The 19987-nt window shown below is 30.3% G+C and overlaps 3 protein-coding genes across 3 annotated transcripts; 1 reads left to right on the top strand and 2 right to left on the bottom strand.

The window, feature by feature from the left end:
- The first annotated feature begins 3145 nt into the window (after positions 1-3145).
- Positions 3146-4639, top strand: LOC125069476 (uncharacterized protein C16orf52 homolog A). The gene is made up of 3 exons (XM_047678979.1): positions 3146-3366; positions 3863-4075; positions 4319-4639. Exons 1-3 carry the CDS (start codon positions 3264-3266, stop codon positions 4504-4506), a joined length of 504 nt encoding a protein of 167 aa, XP_047534935.1. The 5' UTR covers positions 3146-3263; the 3' UTR covers positions 4507-4639.
- Positions 4640-6238: 1599 nt separating this feature from the next.
- Positions 6239-8930, bottom strand: LOC125069475 (opsin-2-like). The gene is made up of 8 exons (XM_047678977.1): positions 8812-8930; positions 8533-8718; positions 8209-8418; positions 7878-8014; positions 7431-7596; positions 6998-7184; positions 6825-6907; positions 6239-6567 (listed from the first exon to the last, which is right to left on the bottom strand). The coding sequence occupies exons 1-8, from the start codon at positions 8883-8885 to the stop codon at positions 6459-6461; spliced, it is 1152 nt and encodes a 383-aa protein (XP_047534933.1). The 5' UTR covers positions 8886-8930; the 3' UTR covers positions 6239-6458.
- Positions 8931-11621: 2691 nt separating this feature from the next.
- On the bottom strand, positions 11622-19670 carry LOC125069533. The gene is made up of 8 exons (XM_047679052.1): positions 19589-19670; positions 17614-17716; positions 14387-14518; positions 13914-14148; positions 13266-13421; positions 12691-12845; positions 11931-11982; positions 11622-11847 (listed from the first exon to the last, which is right to left on the bottom strand). The coding sequence occupies exons 1-8, from the start codon at positions 19661-19663 to the stop codon at positions 11622-11624; spliced, it is 1134 nt and encodes a 377-aa protein (XP_047535008.1). The 5' UTR covers positions 19664-19670.
- Positions 19671-19987: the final 317 nt, after the last annotated feature.

Below are 19987 nucleotides of genomic sequence, written 5' to 3'. Positions count from 1 at the left end.
AAAGCTGTTCAAAATTAAAAATGTGTCACAGTGACGGAAAAGAGATAAAGCTGAGGTTAGTTCAGTGGTTAAGCTGAGGATCAAGCAGATGTGTCGCAACATTTTTTTATCTTTTTCTGTTTGTCTTTGAGTATTATAGTGAAATTATGTAATTCGATAATGACCATAATTGTTATGGTATTAAGATCTTTACAATCATTATAACAACATAACCAAATAATAACATAACCAAACCAACATAAACAATCATGCAAATACTTAAGATAATTTAGCCCTCAGAAAGCTTCATTCTTCTCTGAGAATAGTTTTTACATTATCGAAGAAAGCAATTCGATTGTGTTGCACCCTCTTAGGTTTACCTAGATTTATCTAGTAAAGAGTAAGAGATGTGACATAAGCAGATATGCATTGTAATTTATTAAATAATAACTATTAAAGCACGTAAACAAAGCTGTCTGTTCCTCTTGCTTGCTCGCATTCGACCAAATGAGTTGTGTTCAAATGATTGTAACTTAGTGCGCAAAATCTTAGCACCGAATGGCTTGTCTAGAAGTATACAATAAGTTATTGTTTTTTTTTTTTCATAAATTCTATAACATCTTTTACTCAAACAAAACACCGATTTCCATACATCTTTCAAAAATGACATACTTTCTTAAAAACTTCCCACTCATTTGACTCAGTTAGGAAATTAATTTTAATAAATCCTTAGTACCGATAAAATACATATTTCACAGTTAAATTCAGCATAGGTAACGGGTAGTCGGGTACATAAATTTAAAAACCTAATGAATTAATCATTATTTTCAATCGTTACAACGATAACCTAATCAGTGGGATTGAAAACATTTTTAGATATTTTATGCATTAGAGACTAATTACAATTTTATTATTGCTGTAATTATTAATTACATTTACCTTAGACCAATTTCTTAAAGAAACTTTCTTGTAAATAAATTAATTAAAACCTGTATTTTTGTATAAAAAGTCCGCTCGTTATCTACTAATATTGCATCTTTTAACTTGAAATAATATTTTTAATAATAAATAGTAACATATATTAGGTTGTATATGGTAGTATATGTTTATTTTAACGAAATTTATAGATAAAATATTTTAAAATCATTTATATAAAATTAGTAAACGTTTCGTCTATACTAATAATATGTGTTTTTCTATAGTCTATTCCAATCAAAAGAAGGCATTTAAGCTAAATAAACAACATTTGACAGCGAATTGACGCGATACCATTGGTTGAAAGCTAGATTAATCTATGATACTCATTATGGATTTGCGAAAAAAAGGCGCTTTTAACGTCGACGAAATTGTTATCACAACTTTGAAAGTAAAATAAGATAGTCAATATAAATAGTTAAGTCTAATAGTGTTGTAGTATAAATTAAGATATATTAATCAAAAACATTTAGTAGTTCACAATATAGTTGAGCTATTAGCAAATCGCATAAAATATTTAAATCTAAGGTTTGTTTATCTTTATTCCTACTTCGATGTCGAGCACATAACAACCCAGAAGCTACCCAAAGGCTTAATGCCTATTTAACACTACAAACTTATGAAGATGACGGGTCTAGGATTTTATAGATATTATTTGTATAGATGAGCTCAGATAATGTAGAACTAAGGAGTATATATATATTTAATGTTTTGTTTAATGCTTAATTATACATTTAATAGGTACTTAATTATATTAGTTTTATATTGTTTTATGTTAATTTTGTTAATACTAGTTACAATAATAATAAATTATTTATTTCAGACCATATGCTCATTTTGTTAGTAACAATTTTGTTATTCTAGTGTTAATACGATAAATAAAATAAAAGGAATATTTGTTTACAATTACTGCTGTGCTATCCCGTTAGATATCGCACAATAGTGATTGATATACAAGCAGTCAAGTCTACTAGCGATCATACTAAGAAAAATCTGTTTAGTAGAAATTCCTTAAACTGCGTATAAATAAAGGATTGTATGTAAATAAATATTTGAACCTTTGTAACTACTTGTTTTAATATTTAATTTCATAAGATATATATTGTGCAATATTACTATGATTTTAGAATAATATAAAGGTACTTATGGAAGACTATTTATCAAGTAGGTAACATAATATTGGTTAAATTAAAAGAATTCCTTGCCATTCCTTTAATAATTATTGATTAGTGGTTTTTATAAAGATCTTTTTCTATATTATATTCTTCGTTTGAAAATATGGCTAAACATTTAATTTGTTTTTTTCCTAAAATAAGATAATTAGAACAAAAATTAATGATATATATCCTGCTATTCTTAATTTAGATTCATATATTTTAACATTTACTGTAGATTGGCCTACATATCGAATTATAAGCAATGAACTTATTGACGAAATATATATTGTATTTCACGAGCTTAAGTTACTAATAAAAAGGTGTTCTAATTACAGTATCAAACGAATAAAAATGACACAGGATACATGTATAAAGAAATAATCGAACTAAATAAATAATAAGAAAACTTTTAAATGTAATATAAATAATACTAATCTTAGCAAGAATGCTTCCATTTTTTAAATTCAATTATAAAATATTTTGTCAATATTTTAAAAGCATAAAATTAAATTGAGTTATCTTACATTCTTATATATCTATCAAAATCTGCTGATTATTTGATATGAAATTTGGCATGTTTCAAAGAAGGTATTTGTTTCTTTAAGGTTACTAGGCATTATACACATAAACATGAAACATTTCTCATGTTCACCCGAAAAAGTGACTACCAAAATGACGTATGGAATATGGGTTCTATAAATTGCAAAATAGGCGGTATTTTAAGTAGAAGGTATAACTTGAAATTAAAAATTATGCTTTTATGAATTCGGATTAATAAATTTGATTAACAGAATAATTTGAAAATTTTTTTTCTTTAATTACGTTTTACTGTACCGGATATTAACACCTCCTTTTAATTTTAAAGTAGCTACTAGCAGTAGCTTAGGAGCCGCGCCTTCTAAATTTCATAAATTTTGAGGGACACTTTTTAAACACAAAGAAAGGCCTCCACCCTCTACTTTCCATAAGGCCATAGTCTAAAAAAATCTATAATCAGTACCATATGACAGTACTATTACATTATTGATATTTATTAATTTGACATTAGTCAAAAAGAGTAATAAGTGCTATGTAAACAAACGAAAAAATATTAAGGCATTTTGTCCGTTTCAAATAAATCTGTTTATGTAGTTACATTATTATCTTAAGAAAATGGATAAGCTAACTGTAATTTCTGGAACTTTGTTTATGACTGCAGATGTTTTTGCAATCGTGAGTCTTGCTATGCCAGATTGGATAATTACTGATGTAGGAGGTAAAATAATTTAACAATTTTATATTTTTTTGCTGTTTTGTTAATGTTATAGACATCCATCATTTTATTATTACTATGTTATTAAAAATATTGGTGCATTAAATAACAGTAGCATTACAAATTTGAACCCAGCATACTTTTATCAATGCTATTATTTTAATGTATTAAAATAAAAGTATAGCATATCTTGATAGTTGTTATGTTAAGTATCAACTTAATTGTGTAGAATATAGCAGACAGCTATAACAGACAATACAAGTATATTCCAATATAATTTTAGTTCTACTGTATTCTATTAAATCAGTAATAACAAATATCTGTAAATTTATATGAGAACAAATTATGTCTTAACTAAGCAATACCAATAATCTGGGTATAAATTTGTCATACATGGCACAAACATAAGTTTGTTGTTTTTTTAATTAAGAAATTAAACTTTTGTTATACAGGTAATATTAGTATAAACAGAATTAATTCAGTTTTTTTTAATTTATAGGTGATACTCGTCTTGGATTGATGTGGTCTTGTATAACATTATATAACCGCCCGCAAGTTTGTTTTACCCCAGATCTGCAACCAGAATGGTTATTAGCATTGATTTGTATATTTATGGGATGCATTTGTATAACTACAACTGTAATTTTACTTGCATCAAGTCATTTTGATCGTAACGTGATACCTTATGCACGCTGGGTTGGATTTGCAGCAAGTGAGTATACATTATATATACATAATGTAATTCAAAGTTATAATTACAAATCAAATAAAGAAAAAAAATCATATAAAGAAAATCATTCAAGGACACACATCAACTAAATTAACAAAAAAATATTTAATTTGTTTTGAAAAATGAAATACTTTATCTATCATTGAGAATGTAACATTAAAGTCTACATCCAGATTAACTGATTAACTTTCTAAAGTAGTAAATATAATAATAATTTATTTTCAGTGGTGGTATTTTGCTTAGCTGCTGTTATATTTCCTATGGGCTTTCATGTGGATGAAATTGGCGGCCAACCTTACCAACTACCAAATAGCCATCAAGTTGGAATATCATATATATTATTTGTTCTTTCATTATGGATAACTGTGATATCTGAACTTTTTGCGGGCAAAGTTTGCTTGCCTCATTTTTAATATATTTTTTTTGTATTTAATTAATGCATATATTTGTGGGAAAAGTTAATTTGTAAATTTAAGAATTTAACATTTACTTAAGTTTTCTTTAATGCAAAATAGCTAATAGAATATTTATATGGATAAAAATTATAAAATATACAATTTTGATAATATTATTTTACATATAACATTAAAAAAACTGTTATAAATGTTACTAATTTAATTATGTTTCAATTTATTATGTTTGTAACATACTTTTTATGTATATAATGATCAGATAGAATAAGTAAATAAGGAATCTCAATATATAAAGATAATTATAGTAAAATAAATATTTTAATTAAATTTGGTGGTTGTATAGAATATGTATGTCATAGTTTTCTAATAAATTAAAAATATAATTTTTGAATGACACAATGTTAATAAGAAAGCAATAGCTCATACCTTGTAAAAAAAATTATAATTTGCTCCTCATATAACAATAAACAAGTACTAACCACAAAAAAAAGGCTTTATTTGTAACATATTTCCTTTAATGTACAAATTTGATATATCTTGATAAATTACATCTACTACCATGTAAATTATATACAGATCCTTACAACAACAAAAAAAAAACCCTGAAAGTTTTTTTTCTAATCTTATGACGAGTTACTATAGAAACTGTTGGAGTTTGTAACATAATGTTGTAGGTCTTAAGAATGTACAATTCGAAATTTTTATAATGGTGACTTTTGAGATGTATCCTATATATTATAATTTGAGGGCCATTATACAATAAGTGACAAAGCGTAGTGATTAATTTATCTTTATAAGCGCCCTGTCTGTACGACCAAATATAAATATTATAAAAATATATTCAGTAATTTTTTTTAAGATAGATAATGGACAAACTAAAGTGGATGCTGGTGAAGAAAAAAAGAGTAGTAGCTACTAGGAGAAAGAAATATTGGAAATGCTTTTTCTAGTAGATCTTATTTTACTAATTCAATCCATGAATAAAATTAATAATAAAGAGCAATTATTTTAAATCTTGACGAACATTAAAAAATTTAACATAGGATACCTAGAGAGAACTGAAGGGGAAAGGCATCAATGTCAATTTGTCTCATCTTTGGATAACAAAACCTTAATTACTCTGGAGTTTAAAATCTGATCATGATTTGAGAAATCTGAATTTTGACGCTAATCTACAAGGTCAATTTTGACGCTAGTCAAGAAGGATATTCCCTGTTTTAAGATAGTTATAGTCTGTAAATAGCCTTTTGCTGTTATGTCCTTCTATCCTTATATCTTCTTATACTTAGCGTAACGTAGTGCGGTGAGTCCAAGCTGTTTCAATACAAGTTGGTGCATACACATGATATCCATCCGAGACATGTTTTCCTTTACTGACGAGAACAAGGAGATTTGTTACAAATAATTATGCCAAATGATTAAAAAGTAGTTAAAGTTCAAATTAAAACAAATCTCATTGTCTTTGATTAGATCTAATATTTCTAGTCTAGTGATAATAAGCAAATTTTAAACACAAACCTAAACATTCAGTGATTACAATGCAAGCGAATGTGCGTGCTGTGTGAGTGCGTATTTAAGCCTTCGGACGATTGTTTTATCTTTTTGTTAATTCTAAGTAAACGACATATTATTAGGATTTGCTTCAATAAAACTAAAATATTGCTTTGATATCATTTCATTTTTATTTAATTTTCATATATTGCATGTTATAATTATAACATTTACAGTTTAATATAAATAATCGAAGTACCGTTAGCTTAGCCATTTCGTTTTTTAATGTCTTCATTTTGATACACAAAATTAATCTCATTTTGAGCTTACCACTACATAAATAAATAATTAATAAGTTATGTTAACGTTTCTCTTTTTTTATTATTTTTTTTTGCATTTAATATTTGTTAAAGCTAGCCTTAGTCCATTGTATTCGCTTGGTTCGTTATCCCTGTCATCAGTTACGCTGTTGCTGGCGCAGAAGAATTTGCTGTGTTGTTGGTGCCCGTCGAAGCATTTTCATCTGGCTCGTTGATTTGGAGCCAAGGCATACGTCGCTGAAGTTCTTGTCTAATGTAAATATAAGTATTTTTCTTATATTACTTAGTAACATAACTTGGATATATTTTAGTGTTAGTATAAATGAATAAATTATGATTATTTATAGAAAAAAAGGTTTCAATTTAAAAAAAAAATATATATTTAAAAGTTTAAATAAGATGATTTAGCTGTAGTTGTAACATGAATCAAGTATCAAATACTTTTTATGTATTGATTGGTCTTTTCCAAAATGTGAATTACCAGCAGTACAGGAAAATACCACTTACCTGTATTTTGGATGGCTGATTGCATAGACCCATGGGTCGATACACGCTACAACCTTACACGTTACTGCAGGAATCATGGTTACCTGTATAATTGTTGAAACTTGTTGAAATCAAAGAAAATACGTTGCTTTACTAATAAAAATACATTAATCACACAAAAATAGTTTACTTACACCAGGCGTTAAAAGTTGCTGATCTCCAAAAGCTCCTATTAACGACATTACACCGTAAGGCGTCCAAGAAGCGACAAACAGAAAGCACACGGTGAGCGCTGCCTTCGCGATTCGGATCTCAGCCGATTCCGCGGATGCGTTCTGATTAGATCTCAATGATTCAACGTTCATCTTCTTCGCTTGTTCCCTGCGCATAGAATCTTTTTTAGAACTTAGTCTCAACGGAGATTTTTTAGAACAGTTCAGATATTTATTAAACAGGTACCAAAAAATGTGATAAATCATTGTAGGTATAATTTAGTTTTTTTATACTATATTGATATTGATTATTTTAATTATCATCATTAACTTGAAATAAATTGAAAGTAAAGAGGATTTTTAAATGTTGTATAAGTTAAAAGACAAAATTAATTGCTAAAAAACTTAAGATTACCTTAGGGCTGCTTCATGTGCAAATACTTGTTTGACGATTCCGCTGTAGAAATATATGATAAAACTCATGGGAAAAACATAGCTGCATACAAATATGCAACCTACAAATAATTTGGTGTCGAATGTGTTGGAAAGGTAGTCAAACGTACACGATGTTAAGTAACCCTCTGAAAACATTCAATATGAGTTATTATAAAGTAGGCACTTATTACTGAAATCTGTTTTGTGATTACTGAACTGTCATGTTTTTGGGCCAACACATACTCGTACAAAGAAAAAATAAACTTCATATTTTTTATTTTTTAAAAAGAAATAAAATTAAACATTTCCCGTGATTCTTTTCTGTATATTTTGTTAACATTTATATAAAGATATTTACTAAAAGTTTTAATGATTTAAAAAGTGTAAGAGTTTGAGAGTGTAAAAGCCATAAAGAATATTGTATTACCAGGTACAAATCGTCCCCACACTTTGAATAGTGGCATTAATGACCAAGGTGTAGCGTAAATCCATACGAGAGCTATCATCAATAAAGCTTTTCCACGCGACAACCGCCCATCGAGTGGACGGGTTATTGTTGAATGTCTGCAAAAATATATTTAATTATATAAAAAAATATTCATCTGACATGATTTTTTTATATATGTAAGTATTTTATTTTCAAATAAAACAAAAAAAGCACGAATGCTTATTAAACAATTATTGAGAAGGCAAAATCTCATAAACAATAACGCCTATTTACTGATATGCATCCGATTACATAAAAAAAAACATTGTACCTATCATATGCGATACAAGCGTTGGTCATCCCCGCACCGATGCCACTATAAGAACCCATAAGAGCGAAGATCTGACATCCCAATGCCCCAGTAGCAAAGCCTCGCATGGCGCTGTTGTAGATGAAAAGCGGCGCCTTTGCCATCATTATAAAATCAAGGATTGCTAGATTTAGAATGAGTAGATTGCTGGATGTCCGTAAGCTCTTTGTCCTATTGTAGAGGTGGTAAAATAAAAAAGTAATATTATTTCAGATTATATAAACGCATATAGTTACTAATGTAATATGTGAGAAATTATTTTCGGTAAAAACAAAGAGTACTAACGTTGCAAATATAAATACTACTAGTCCATTTCCGATTAAAGCAGCAGCAGTCAAAAAGCAGTAAAGAAGCGCCAATGCGGTGTGCGCGCTGGCAGGCGGTGCGGCGTAGGAAAACCAGTGCTCAGGAACTACTGCCAAGTCTTCGCCCTCCAGACCGTCGACCAGCATCTTGATGCCATCGCTAGATCTAATAAAATTCAAATATTTAAATATGTACGTATATATACAGATATTTGATTATGTATCAATAGTTTATATTTATATTTTAAGTTATAATTACCTGAGGGGAGCAAAGTAAGCACCATAGATATTATAATTTTCCGTCTTATTGTCCATGTTGAGTACCGGGATCATTCTGTGAGCAGTCCTCGGTAGTGTGCGTGGCCCATACCACAGACTGACTGCTGGCTCTGTGAACCCATCCCTTTATTTTATATCAGCTAGCCACAGCTAACGAGATTCCCAGGATTATCTATATCCATGGCCGTGTTAGGATTAGTCGTGATTTTACTGACATAGATTTGTGGTGATTTGCGCAGCATTAGTGAAGATGGTTACATTTCACAGGCGTTAGAATTATAGGAAACCTTACAAATAATAAATAGGTTTCATGTGACGCAATAAAGTTATATTTTACTTTGTATTTATTTCAATAAATAATTATTAATTTAATGGTTACAAAATACATATATGTTTTGTATGCATCTCTGTAATTTACACCGGATTGGAAAAAATTAATTAATTTCATCAAAGTAAATTTTAAACTTATGGTTAGGTATATTATATATTACAATTAAAATAAATAAATATAATTGTTGTCAACAAAGTACATAATATTTTTTATTTTATTACATATGTATAAATAGGAATAAAAGATTTTGTCATCATCAACAACTTTAATAGACATCACAACAACCATTTGGATTATCTACACAATGGTACATTTGACATTTTTTAGTTAGAAACGGTATAATACCCTTTAGGAATATCTTTTATTTATGAAATAGCGGTTCAGTCAGACGAAGACGATGTCTTGGGTCAAATGATTAACTTATTCGTATAAATAATGGCTTGAAATGACCATTTTGTTACATAAGTTATATAGCATCTATTTAAATACCTTACCATTTGTTACCTTAGATAAAAATAGGCGATTTTTTTGAAAATATTACATAGGCATCTCTTACTTACGGCTGATAAATAAGAATAACAACACATCAATAATAAATTTAAATAAAAAATATAAATATTATGTGTAATTAATAACTGTATGTTAATAAAAGGCATGTGAGTAATTTTTAAGTAATAACACTCTATGACTTAACTTTATTATTACTTAAATTTTATTAATCTGAATAAACATAACCGGCACGCTAGGGACATATGTAAGTACAATACTTGTTGACTTCCAAGCAGGATATTATATAGATATATAATTGTATTTAACTAACTTTGTATTTTAAATGTTGGAAAAGAGTAACTACTGAGTTGCTTGTCGGTACTTCTTGGTAGAATCTATTTAGCATAGTTTCGTAAAATTACGATTCAAATGTGCTTGTAAAAGCCTAATTGAATAAAGTATATTTGGTTTGATTTGACCTGAAGGAAGGTGGAAAAAGTGTTGGTTAAATTGAGAAGAACGTTAATTGATTTCCATTAATGTATGTCGGATAAACGATTGAACATTTTTGACCTTATTAGCAACGTTCGTGATGTGATAATGTCTTCGTGTCTGATTTTGGGCACGGTAACGTACACGGGTCGTCAATGCATACCAGACAACGCAGGAAATATTATAGTGTACAAGTGCGAGCGCAAATCCAGGTTAATTTTCTTTTCTATCATTCTCAGAATTTGATTAGATGAAAAGAGATCAGGCGCAGGACCAACGGCACCACGAGGCACGGGAATTTACACACTCCAAACTTCCAGACTTCGACGATTACTACTAAGGATTTTCTAACAGAAATACCTAGTGTACACTAGTAGTACATTTTATCGGCTCGACCCGAAGGTTGGATCCAATCCTCAGAAACTTTTATAACAATGAATATATACATACTATATTATAAATTTATTTTTACCTTGATAGATATTTTAATATTAATAGTGAGAAAAATAATTGAAATAATTATTGATGATTGTGTTCGATCAAAAATATATTACAAGCACATTTATTGTTAATGCAATTTGATTGATTCTGTAGCGTTTACTAATTTAAATTGAGTTCATAATGTTTCCATTTGTGTAGATATATTTAAAAATAAAAACCTTATATTTATGTAATTTTTCAAATTCTATCACGGTAGTTTTATGTATGTATAAGTTTTTAGGTTTTTTACCGTATTAGAATTCCAAGATTAACCTTATCAGTTACACTATTGACTATGATAATCTATTCTTATTTATAATACACAGATTACTAAACTAATAGACAGAATAAGACATTTAATTTAAGGAAATATATTATCGTACGAAAAACATTTCTATGAATAATTTAATGGACAAGATTCGTTATCGACTCGAACGAAAAGTGTATTATGTAGAATTATAATAAAAATAATTGTGATAATTTAATAATGAATATTAATTACCTCTTTCCGTATTGTTAATATACCCATACTGTTCCATAAAACTACATCTACTTCACATTCCATTAGTATTAATAATAGTCTTTATTGTTTATTTTATCATAGAAATATCTGGTTAATTCTTTACAAAATTCGCTTTTATCAGTCTTTTATCTTAAGGGGTTGTAAAGTTCTAGAGAAAAGCGTTAATGGTTGAATCTAATTATTTTGATTTTCTGCTTTTATACTGAACCGTAGTTTATGAGAAACATTTTTATACGGACGTACCTTGTAAGATAATACTGTGTCTACTAATACGCACCGATCGTTTTCATATATTTTATAGTAAACAATAGCAATAATTTTAGTAACAATAAACAATACCAATTCGTTATAAAATATAGACAAATACAATTTATAAAGATAAACTGTAAATTTTTGTAAAATGTTTACAAAGGGTTTTCTGAAATCATCAAATGTTCAGTCTCAGAGATTTGAGACTCAATTATACATTCATTATTCATTCGTCCGGTGGTGGAGATTGTTCGAAGCTATCATTGTCAGGTTTTTCTATAAGAATATTGGTTTCTTTTCGAAGCGAAGGTGATAGTGGGGGTGATATTACAATTTGAGGTGACACCGGAGGTGAAGTATGGGAGGGAGGAGGAGCACTTCGCGCACGCGCCTCTTGTTCTACGGTTAGATGAACCATTTCAACAGTCTCGGAGCTCTGCTTTTCGTTGTTTCTAAAATAATTGTATTATTGAATTATTATTTTAAAAATGTACAAAATTATACTTTAAAAAGTAGTAATATTCTTATTAGTTACTTCGGTGGAGATTCTTCTATGTTGCCAATTATACTGATGCTTTCGACTGGAGCTGTCAAAACATATAAAGTAAGTTTATTTCAATGATATTTACCCTGGTATAGTACAGATTGAAATTATGTTAACAATACGCGCAATATAAGTTGATAATAGGTAGTCAGATATTAGTCACGGGGAGTTAATAATGTCGTCCTGACCAGTATCCACCACGGCGGGATATCTCAAGGGAGACGAGCTAACTACGCAGGACATATTAAAGTACAAGTATGTGCGCTAATGCAGACGCACTCTATATTACCTAACATACAAACGGGAAAGAACTCAGACGAAGGACCAACTGCTTTATGAAAACATAATAACGTTTTACCGGCTCCATGTGAATTTTTAACCCAAGACCCTGGAATCTACGGCCATTTAATCTACTCATAATCTTCCTAAAAATAAAGGAATAAATAATAAATAAGGAAAGTGGTGAGTGGTTGCGGTAACTTAGGCTAGATTTATGAAATTGCACGTTTGCGCGGTTAAAAATGTGGTAACATTCGCTTATCGTTATTTTGTACAATTTGACTCGCGCGAACGTCTCGGAGAGCCTAAAGGATGGCAACTATATTGCGCGTTTTGTAATTATGACTACAGTTGTTTGATTTTTGGATGTCTCTTAATACTTAAAGAAATTTTCGGTTTTCACCAGCTTAAGTAAGATTGGATGATATTCAATCTTATGTATATATCAAATGCATAAATTACAGAAACATACGATGTAAGTCTTCTACGAGCCTCTGTTGTCGCGCAAGTGGGCGTCGTCGTGTGTTGTCACGCACTCGCAACGTAACACCTGCGCATGCGCCGCTTGCGTGTAGGTCCAATGCAAGAGACGACTGCGAACCACATTCTGACTCTGCTGCACTTGCGCTGTATAAATGTAAGTGATTATAACTTCTCGTAGCATAACTTACTATAATAAAACATTACGTGAAAGTACAAAATGGCAGTGTAAAAAATATATAAGAAAAGTCGTTGTATTTAAATAACTGTTGAGCTTTTTGTTTAATGTTTCACAAATAAAAAATTATAGAGATTCTTATTTAAAATCATAGTGTAGAATAAGTTAAATAATAAATTACATGCTTATCATTAGATAGTGTAACACTTATTACAAATGTATAAACACGGTTCGATTTGCTTACTTTTGTTGGAATATGAAAAAGTTGATGACTGCCTTTATTTGTCGCCTAAAAATACATTTACAAATACAATAATATTGTCCCAGAATTAAACTACATACAAAGCAAGCAGAAGGGATAACGATCTGATGTTATGAACGGCTGATACCTGACTGCCGAATGTGGTGGTTCATCTACGGACAGCGCGTAGCGACGAAGTGGGCGTCGTAGCGCCGTGACGGGTAGCGTAGCACGCGTGCTACCGATCCGCAAGTCCGGTGCGGAGCCAAACCGCGCACGTTCTTTTGTTTTCACTCCGCCAACTCTGTACATACACTCACTGCCCTATCTCTCCACGCCTGCCATTCCATGCCAGATTTAAGGCAATATGACGTGTATCGTGATGAATGATTCATGAAGTACAAGCATTGTTCTAGTGGGAATCAGATACTATGATTATAATGCTACGATGTGAATTACTGTAGATCTCGGATATTTACGTCAAAAATTACACCTATTTGAATGGAGGTATAGCATTGTTTTACTTAAAAGCAACGCAACATTTTTATAATAGTTTTATACATATTCTTTAATTATAGCGTAGTTTATATGGCTTAGTGACATAGTTCATTTTGTCATCATGACATCGTATACAAAAGTATGATATGTAAAACAGTTATATTTGTATACAGCAGCGTAAATAACCTAAGCGTAAATTATACGCAATATATATATATATAAAAACATTGCATTGCAGAAGACTGGAACAATTCACACAACACAATTACTCCGTTACAAATATTGGTTATCGTCATACCTGTGACAAACGTGTGGTGGTCTGATGCGATGTGGGGGCGCGAGCGGCAGTGCGTGTGGCAGCGGCAGAACATGGGGCAGACGGTATACACCGAGCTGGTCGAGGCGTGCAGGTGCAGCACAAGGACCTCTTCGAGGCAGAGGCCGTGGCAATGTCTGTGGGCGAGCTGGTGTCACTTTTGCTGCACTGTCTCGGGCTTCGAAGGTCATAACGCAGGCTGCCACAACTATAAATCCTGTAGTCATACATCGATAATTAATGAAAAATAGGAAAGCAGTGAAATGAAAATATTAAGTTGAACATCGATTTTAATAACTGGAGTATTGAATTTTCTGATTTTTTGACACTATATTTATAAAGAAATGTCGCTACGGATTATTAAAAAAAATATTAAAGAAAGATTAATTTCAGATGGCATAAAAATAATATGGTTGTCTGTATCGTTTGCAGTTAAAACTATGACGCAAAGTTACCTCCAAAGCCCATCACGATAGGCCCGGCGTAAGATAAATTATTGAGATGAAATCCACGCGCTTCATCTTTAACTGAAATCGTTGCATTGCCTCGTACTTCCTCAGCCACTGACAGTGTGTCCGCGTAGTAACCTACAATTAATAGCAACAAACAAGTATAATATTCCTATATATCTATATTCAAATATGTATTAGTATTTAAATTAATATGTATTTTTCTTAGACGATGAATAGATTCATCGTCTAAGAAAAATTGTTTGTACACTGTGTGATAATAAATTAGTATTCTCTAAGCCTCTCTGTACATACATTCACTATGTCAGTAATACGGAAATAAATCGCAGTAAATATTTTTATAACTGTATTCTAAAGTTAATGTTCTTATGCGACATTTCTCGTTTTAATTTATTTTAAGCGCAAACGTATTTGTAAATCATTACAGTAAGGATGATTGATAATAATTTAAATTCGATTATACTTATGGAGGTCCTATAATTTTATTTAATCATTATTGGTTTATCTTATAGATTGAAAGAAAATTTATACGTTCAAACAGTCATAATTATATAATGTTGAACTATGTTAATCTGCGATGAACTGTCATACTATTTTTTAATAATTATCCATTTACAGTGCTTACTAACATAAAATTATTATGCAATGCATAAAGTGCTTTACGATTGGAAAAAAACCTTATTTCAGCAACTAATTTTATAATTACACTCTTGTTAGCTCACGGAATCAAGATAGTTTGCCTACCGTTATAAAGATTATTGAATTTATGTCAATTGTGGTTGTTCCAATTAATTTTTTTTTTTTTTAATTAGTACAATTTAAACCTTTCCGGCAGTCAAGTGTACATGAAAACATTGTTGCTTACGAAAAGATTCACTAAATGAGTATTTTTTTTTGGTTTATAGTATTAATAATATTTATGTTTTTGAATGGCTATCTTACACAGTGGCGTTACGCTTATATATGTATATTGAAAAGGGTGCTTATTATTTAAAAGAAAGAGAAATAAACCAAAAACCGAAAAATAGACAAAACATGTTTGTTGTATAGCAATTTATATAAAATATGTCAATTGCTGCACATATTCAGCCTCTTGAATACGACTAGTTTCTGTAAGAAGCGATAGAGCGAGGGAGCGTTTGGAAGAAGTGGTACTAGCGCCAAAAATTCTTAACCACTTCAGAACATTTGAGCAAAGTTCTTGAATTAAATTTCATCCGTCTCTTAACTCTTAAAAATATTTTTTCTTTTGCTTTTGACTCATGATACTCAAGAGTGTTGGTCTTGTTGAGCGATGATTATTGTTTTCTTCTGTTTAACTATCGTTTTCAAAATGCTCGTTCATTAAAATATTGCTTAGTTTTTTTTTTGAGTTCCTCCATATCGCTCAATATTGTTGTTGTAATCTGTACTAATAATGGGTGTTCCACAAGGATCCATTTTTTGTCGTTTTTTATTTATTATTTATAATTAATTTTCCTGTTTATCTTATTTTATAAAGTATTTATGACAGTTTATTTATTGTCAACGATACTTCATTACTTTTTATAGTTGACAAAAAACAAGCTAATTATGGCGATCTAAATAATGCACTATCACTAATACCGAGTTTGTTCAAAGAATATAATTTAGTTCTAAGTGCCCGAAAGACAAAATGTGTACTGTTTGCCTTACTTAATGTAAGAAAGCAAAACTAAAGCTTTTTAAAAAATGTATATGTAAATTTAACTGATACAACAGTATTTTTACGAATCAGTTTAAAATCAAAACTTCTATTGAATCTTGAATCCGGTCTTTATTCACAGGGAGACGCATTCGCGGTTAGAAAAAATAGGCCACTAGCTCTTATTGATACTGCACAATTAGTAAGCTTCTGTTATTTTCATAAAATGGTACTTTTGGCATTTTGCTTTAGGGCAACGCTACAGACACAGATTTAAGCCGCCGAGCGATGTAAAAAGTCGAAGGTTCGATTCTGATTCCTTGTGCTATTGTCGTTCCTACTTTATGCTAAACTTATGCTTAATTGGAGGGGTATATAGGAATAATTCCTTATAGCAGCAAGTAGCAATGCTCCTTGTATTTCTTCTATTATTTTTGAAAGAAACAGTCACAATTATAGTTTAAACACGAGGAGGAAAGTTTCCGATTTCGCAACGTTAACACACTTATTAAAAATATTGAAACATATATTAAAACTTGGCCTATTAATAAATTTAAATCTCATATAAAAAAACATTGATACATAATGCATATTACGCAATACAAGATACTGTTAATGATAAAAAAACCGTCGACTTCATACTTGTTGTACTTTATATTGACATAAACTCTGTAATTAAAATGGTGAAAAAGAGTAACTACTGAGTTTTTTGCCGGTTCTCCGGTAGAATCTACATACATTTATTTTATAAATATTTTACATCAAATATTTAGTGTAAGCCGTGTAAAGGGAATGTCAAATTGACAACGTAATGAGGTTTGCGTTCACACGAGCATTTCTATTAACAGCTGCGGATGCTGAAACCGGACATGTCACGCTAGAACATTACGCAGGAAATATCTTCGCGTCCGCGTCATACACGTTGCGAACAAAAGTTGACCTTAAAGCTATTGGTTTTTGCTGAAGCAGATGTTAACACGGTTTTCGCTTTCAAATCTCGAGTTATTTTAAATAGGTTTAACTTGAAAGTAAGTTATATTAATGTTATCAAACAATGTCTAGGTTTTTTGTCGATGTTATGTAACAGAATAGACGTTACTCATCTAGAAGATAGGAGATAGTAGACTTTTCGTTTAATACAAAAAATATTCAAATAATTTATATGTAATAATAACAATTGTGTTGAGAGTATAATTAAAAAAAATAGAGAATGGAAATATATGGTCACTAAATAAACAATTTGGCAGAAATTATTTGAGGTGTAGGTCATTACGGTTTTGTTAATAACTTCTTACGATTATGTTTTGATTTATTATACATATACATAATTTCTATTATATATTCATTTGGTGAGTATAGTTTAATTACATTTAATTAAAAAGCAGCTTAGAGCAAAACTATCTATGAAATGTATGTATTACAAAGTATATACCGATCTTCTTTATAAGTGAGGTTGAAATTTTTAGTTACAAGTACTGATGTAAAATGGTCGTCATATTTCAACATTGTCATATGATCTGCTGTATTATATTAAGAAATAAAAAAATACCTATAACAGCCATTGCAGCGCCAAGGAGCATTAGTAACAGGCCGGCACTGAGCGCTCGACATGCATGCCACAAACACTGTGAACTCATTTTACCCCGCACGACCTGAAAAATATTCATTAATCATTTAAAATTAAAAAATAATTATAAATAACAACATTTTTATAACAGTCGGGTCGACATATGTTTAAAAAATATCAATTGTAGTATTACTTGCATTTAATGCATTAATATTGATTGCATCATTAGTACGTTGTAATTTTATTTCTATTTATCAATTTCTTAATTCTTCTAACAATATGGTAACCAGTCAGTGCATCAAGAACCAGACATAATAACGTTTTTGGGTGTTTTAATAAAAACAGTAACAGCTCGTACTCATTTTGGAGCTTAATCCACGATACTCTAATGCGGTTTAGAAGATATGCTATGTGACAATATTACATGACACACATGCAGCTGTACATACAAATATCACATAATATACGCAAATTAGAAAAGTATTACTTGCAAATCTTCTGTTGAGATCTATGGTGTACTATTTTTAGCTATCGTGTCTTGCCTTGGCTATGGAAAACAAATACATTTTATGTTTTATAATGTCAATGATTAAAAATTTATTCTATTTATATATAATTGCTCCGATATTGCTTATAAAATTTTCTATGTTAACTTTGCTAAATAAGGTAATAAACAAACCATAAAGCAACACCTAGTTAGTATGTATTTGGGGTTTTTACTGTCGTCCACTTATGATATAAAAGTGATTCATAAACTACCACTTATGTCGGAGAGCGAAACGATGTACCAATAGTTACTTTGGAATATTTAATTAGATGCTGGGAATGATGCTTTTAACCTACATTTCAGGGCTACTTTTTTAATTTAACATATTTTTTTAGTCATATTTAATGCAGTCTAAGGTTGAATTATTATAAATCGATAAATCAAATTTCGTAAATAATAATAATAGCAAATAATATTCATGTAATAATAAAATGTAATATGATATTTGATAAACATATGCAATGCAATATTAAGACCAAAAGTAACGTTAAATATTCGGATTAATTTTATTTACAAACAAAAATGTAAACAGATCGATGATCGATATATATATACTTACTCAGATATTTTAAAGATAAATTTAAAAAATATTTATATTAAATAAAAATACAAATGTATATCTAATTGTGTTATAGCCTAAAAGGTAAACATTACGAAACGAGGATTAAGGGCACCTTTAAACAAAAGTTGAGTGTGTCTCAAGAAGACATAATTGTACTGTTATGTCTTTATATGTTTCCTTACAATGATTTTAGACTTATGCATTTTGAATTGTAGCTTTTATACTTCTTTGTTTAGAGATAACATTCAGACGGCGACGCGACGCAATCATAAAGAATTCAGAATGCATCCACTTGTCGTTTCAAAGGGGGCTATTGTCCGTTAGTTTGTTCACGTAAAGCGTTTTGTACGAGACTGCACTCATGTTTAGTGCTTGCTTCTTGTGTACTGCAAACTGAATACAGCCTACTCTACACTTTAAGGCATTACGTTAGTGCTTTCCCATCTTGTTTTTAAATAAGAAATCGGTTATCATTCTAAAATTTTAATGGAAATAACTGTTTAAAATCTGGTGTCACCGTTGGAACTTACAAATATAGTTTTTTTTAGAATACTGATATTAACAAATACATTATAAATATTGGTTATATTTTTAATTTCTATTCAGCCTTGACTTAAAAGCATGAAAATATTTTTAATGTATTCATGCGTGCGCAACAAGTATCCAGCCAACTGTTGAATCTTCTGTGTCCACTGATCACATTCACGATATAATTATTTGTCTTTAAACAAATATAGGCTTTTGGTTAAGGATAACACTAGACATAAGGACGAGTATTGTGTCTTAAATGTGAATGTAGAGTTTGTGTAAAGGGTTGTTGTAGTTGTAAGTCAAATAACTGATGTTACCTGGACATTCCAGGTCGCCCCCGAAGCGGGGTGGGCGCGCCTTAAGGGCCCAGTGACACTCCGCGCGCGCCTCATGCCGACTGCCGTGCTCGTTTACCGTCTGCACGGGATTCTAGTGCGCACGCATCCAGCCTCCTTGCTCCAGCCGGCCCAATTCAACAAACAAAATCGAACTCGATCGTACAATCGTTGAACCTTGGATAGGACGCATTACTAGATAGGTATGAGCTTCGCTACGTAGGCGTTAAACGTCAACAGTTATAATTATACAGAAATTATTATTTTCACTTTGTATATAAGTATATTTATAATTTTTTTACGAGAAAAAAATGTTGAATCTGTTTTCATAAACAAAATATTTTTATTGATAATTTTAACTACGCATGGATATTTGGAACT

The sequence above is a fragment of the Vanessa atalanta genome, chromosome 15 (assembly GCF_905147765.1).
Source record: "Vanessa atalanta chromosome 15, ilVanAtal1.2, whole genome shotgun sequence".
NCBI classification, from domain to species: Eukaryota; Metazoa; Arthropoda; class Insecta; order Lepidoptera; family Nymphalidae; genus Vanessa; species Vanessa atalanta.
This window is presented reverse-complemented; position numbering and strand designations above follow the sequence as displayed.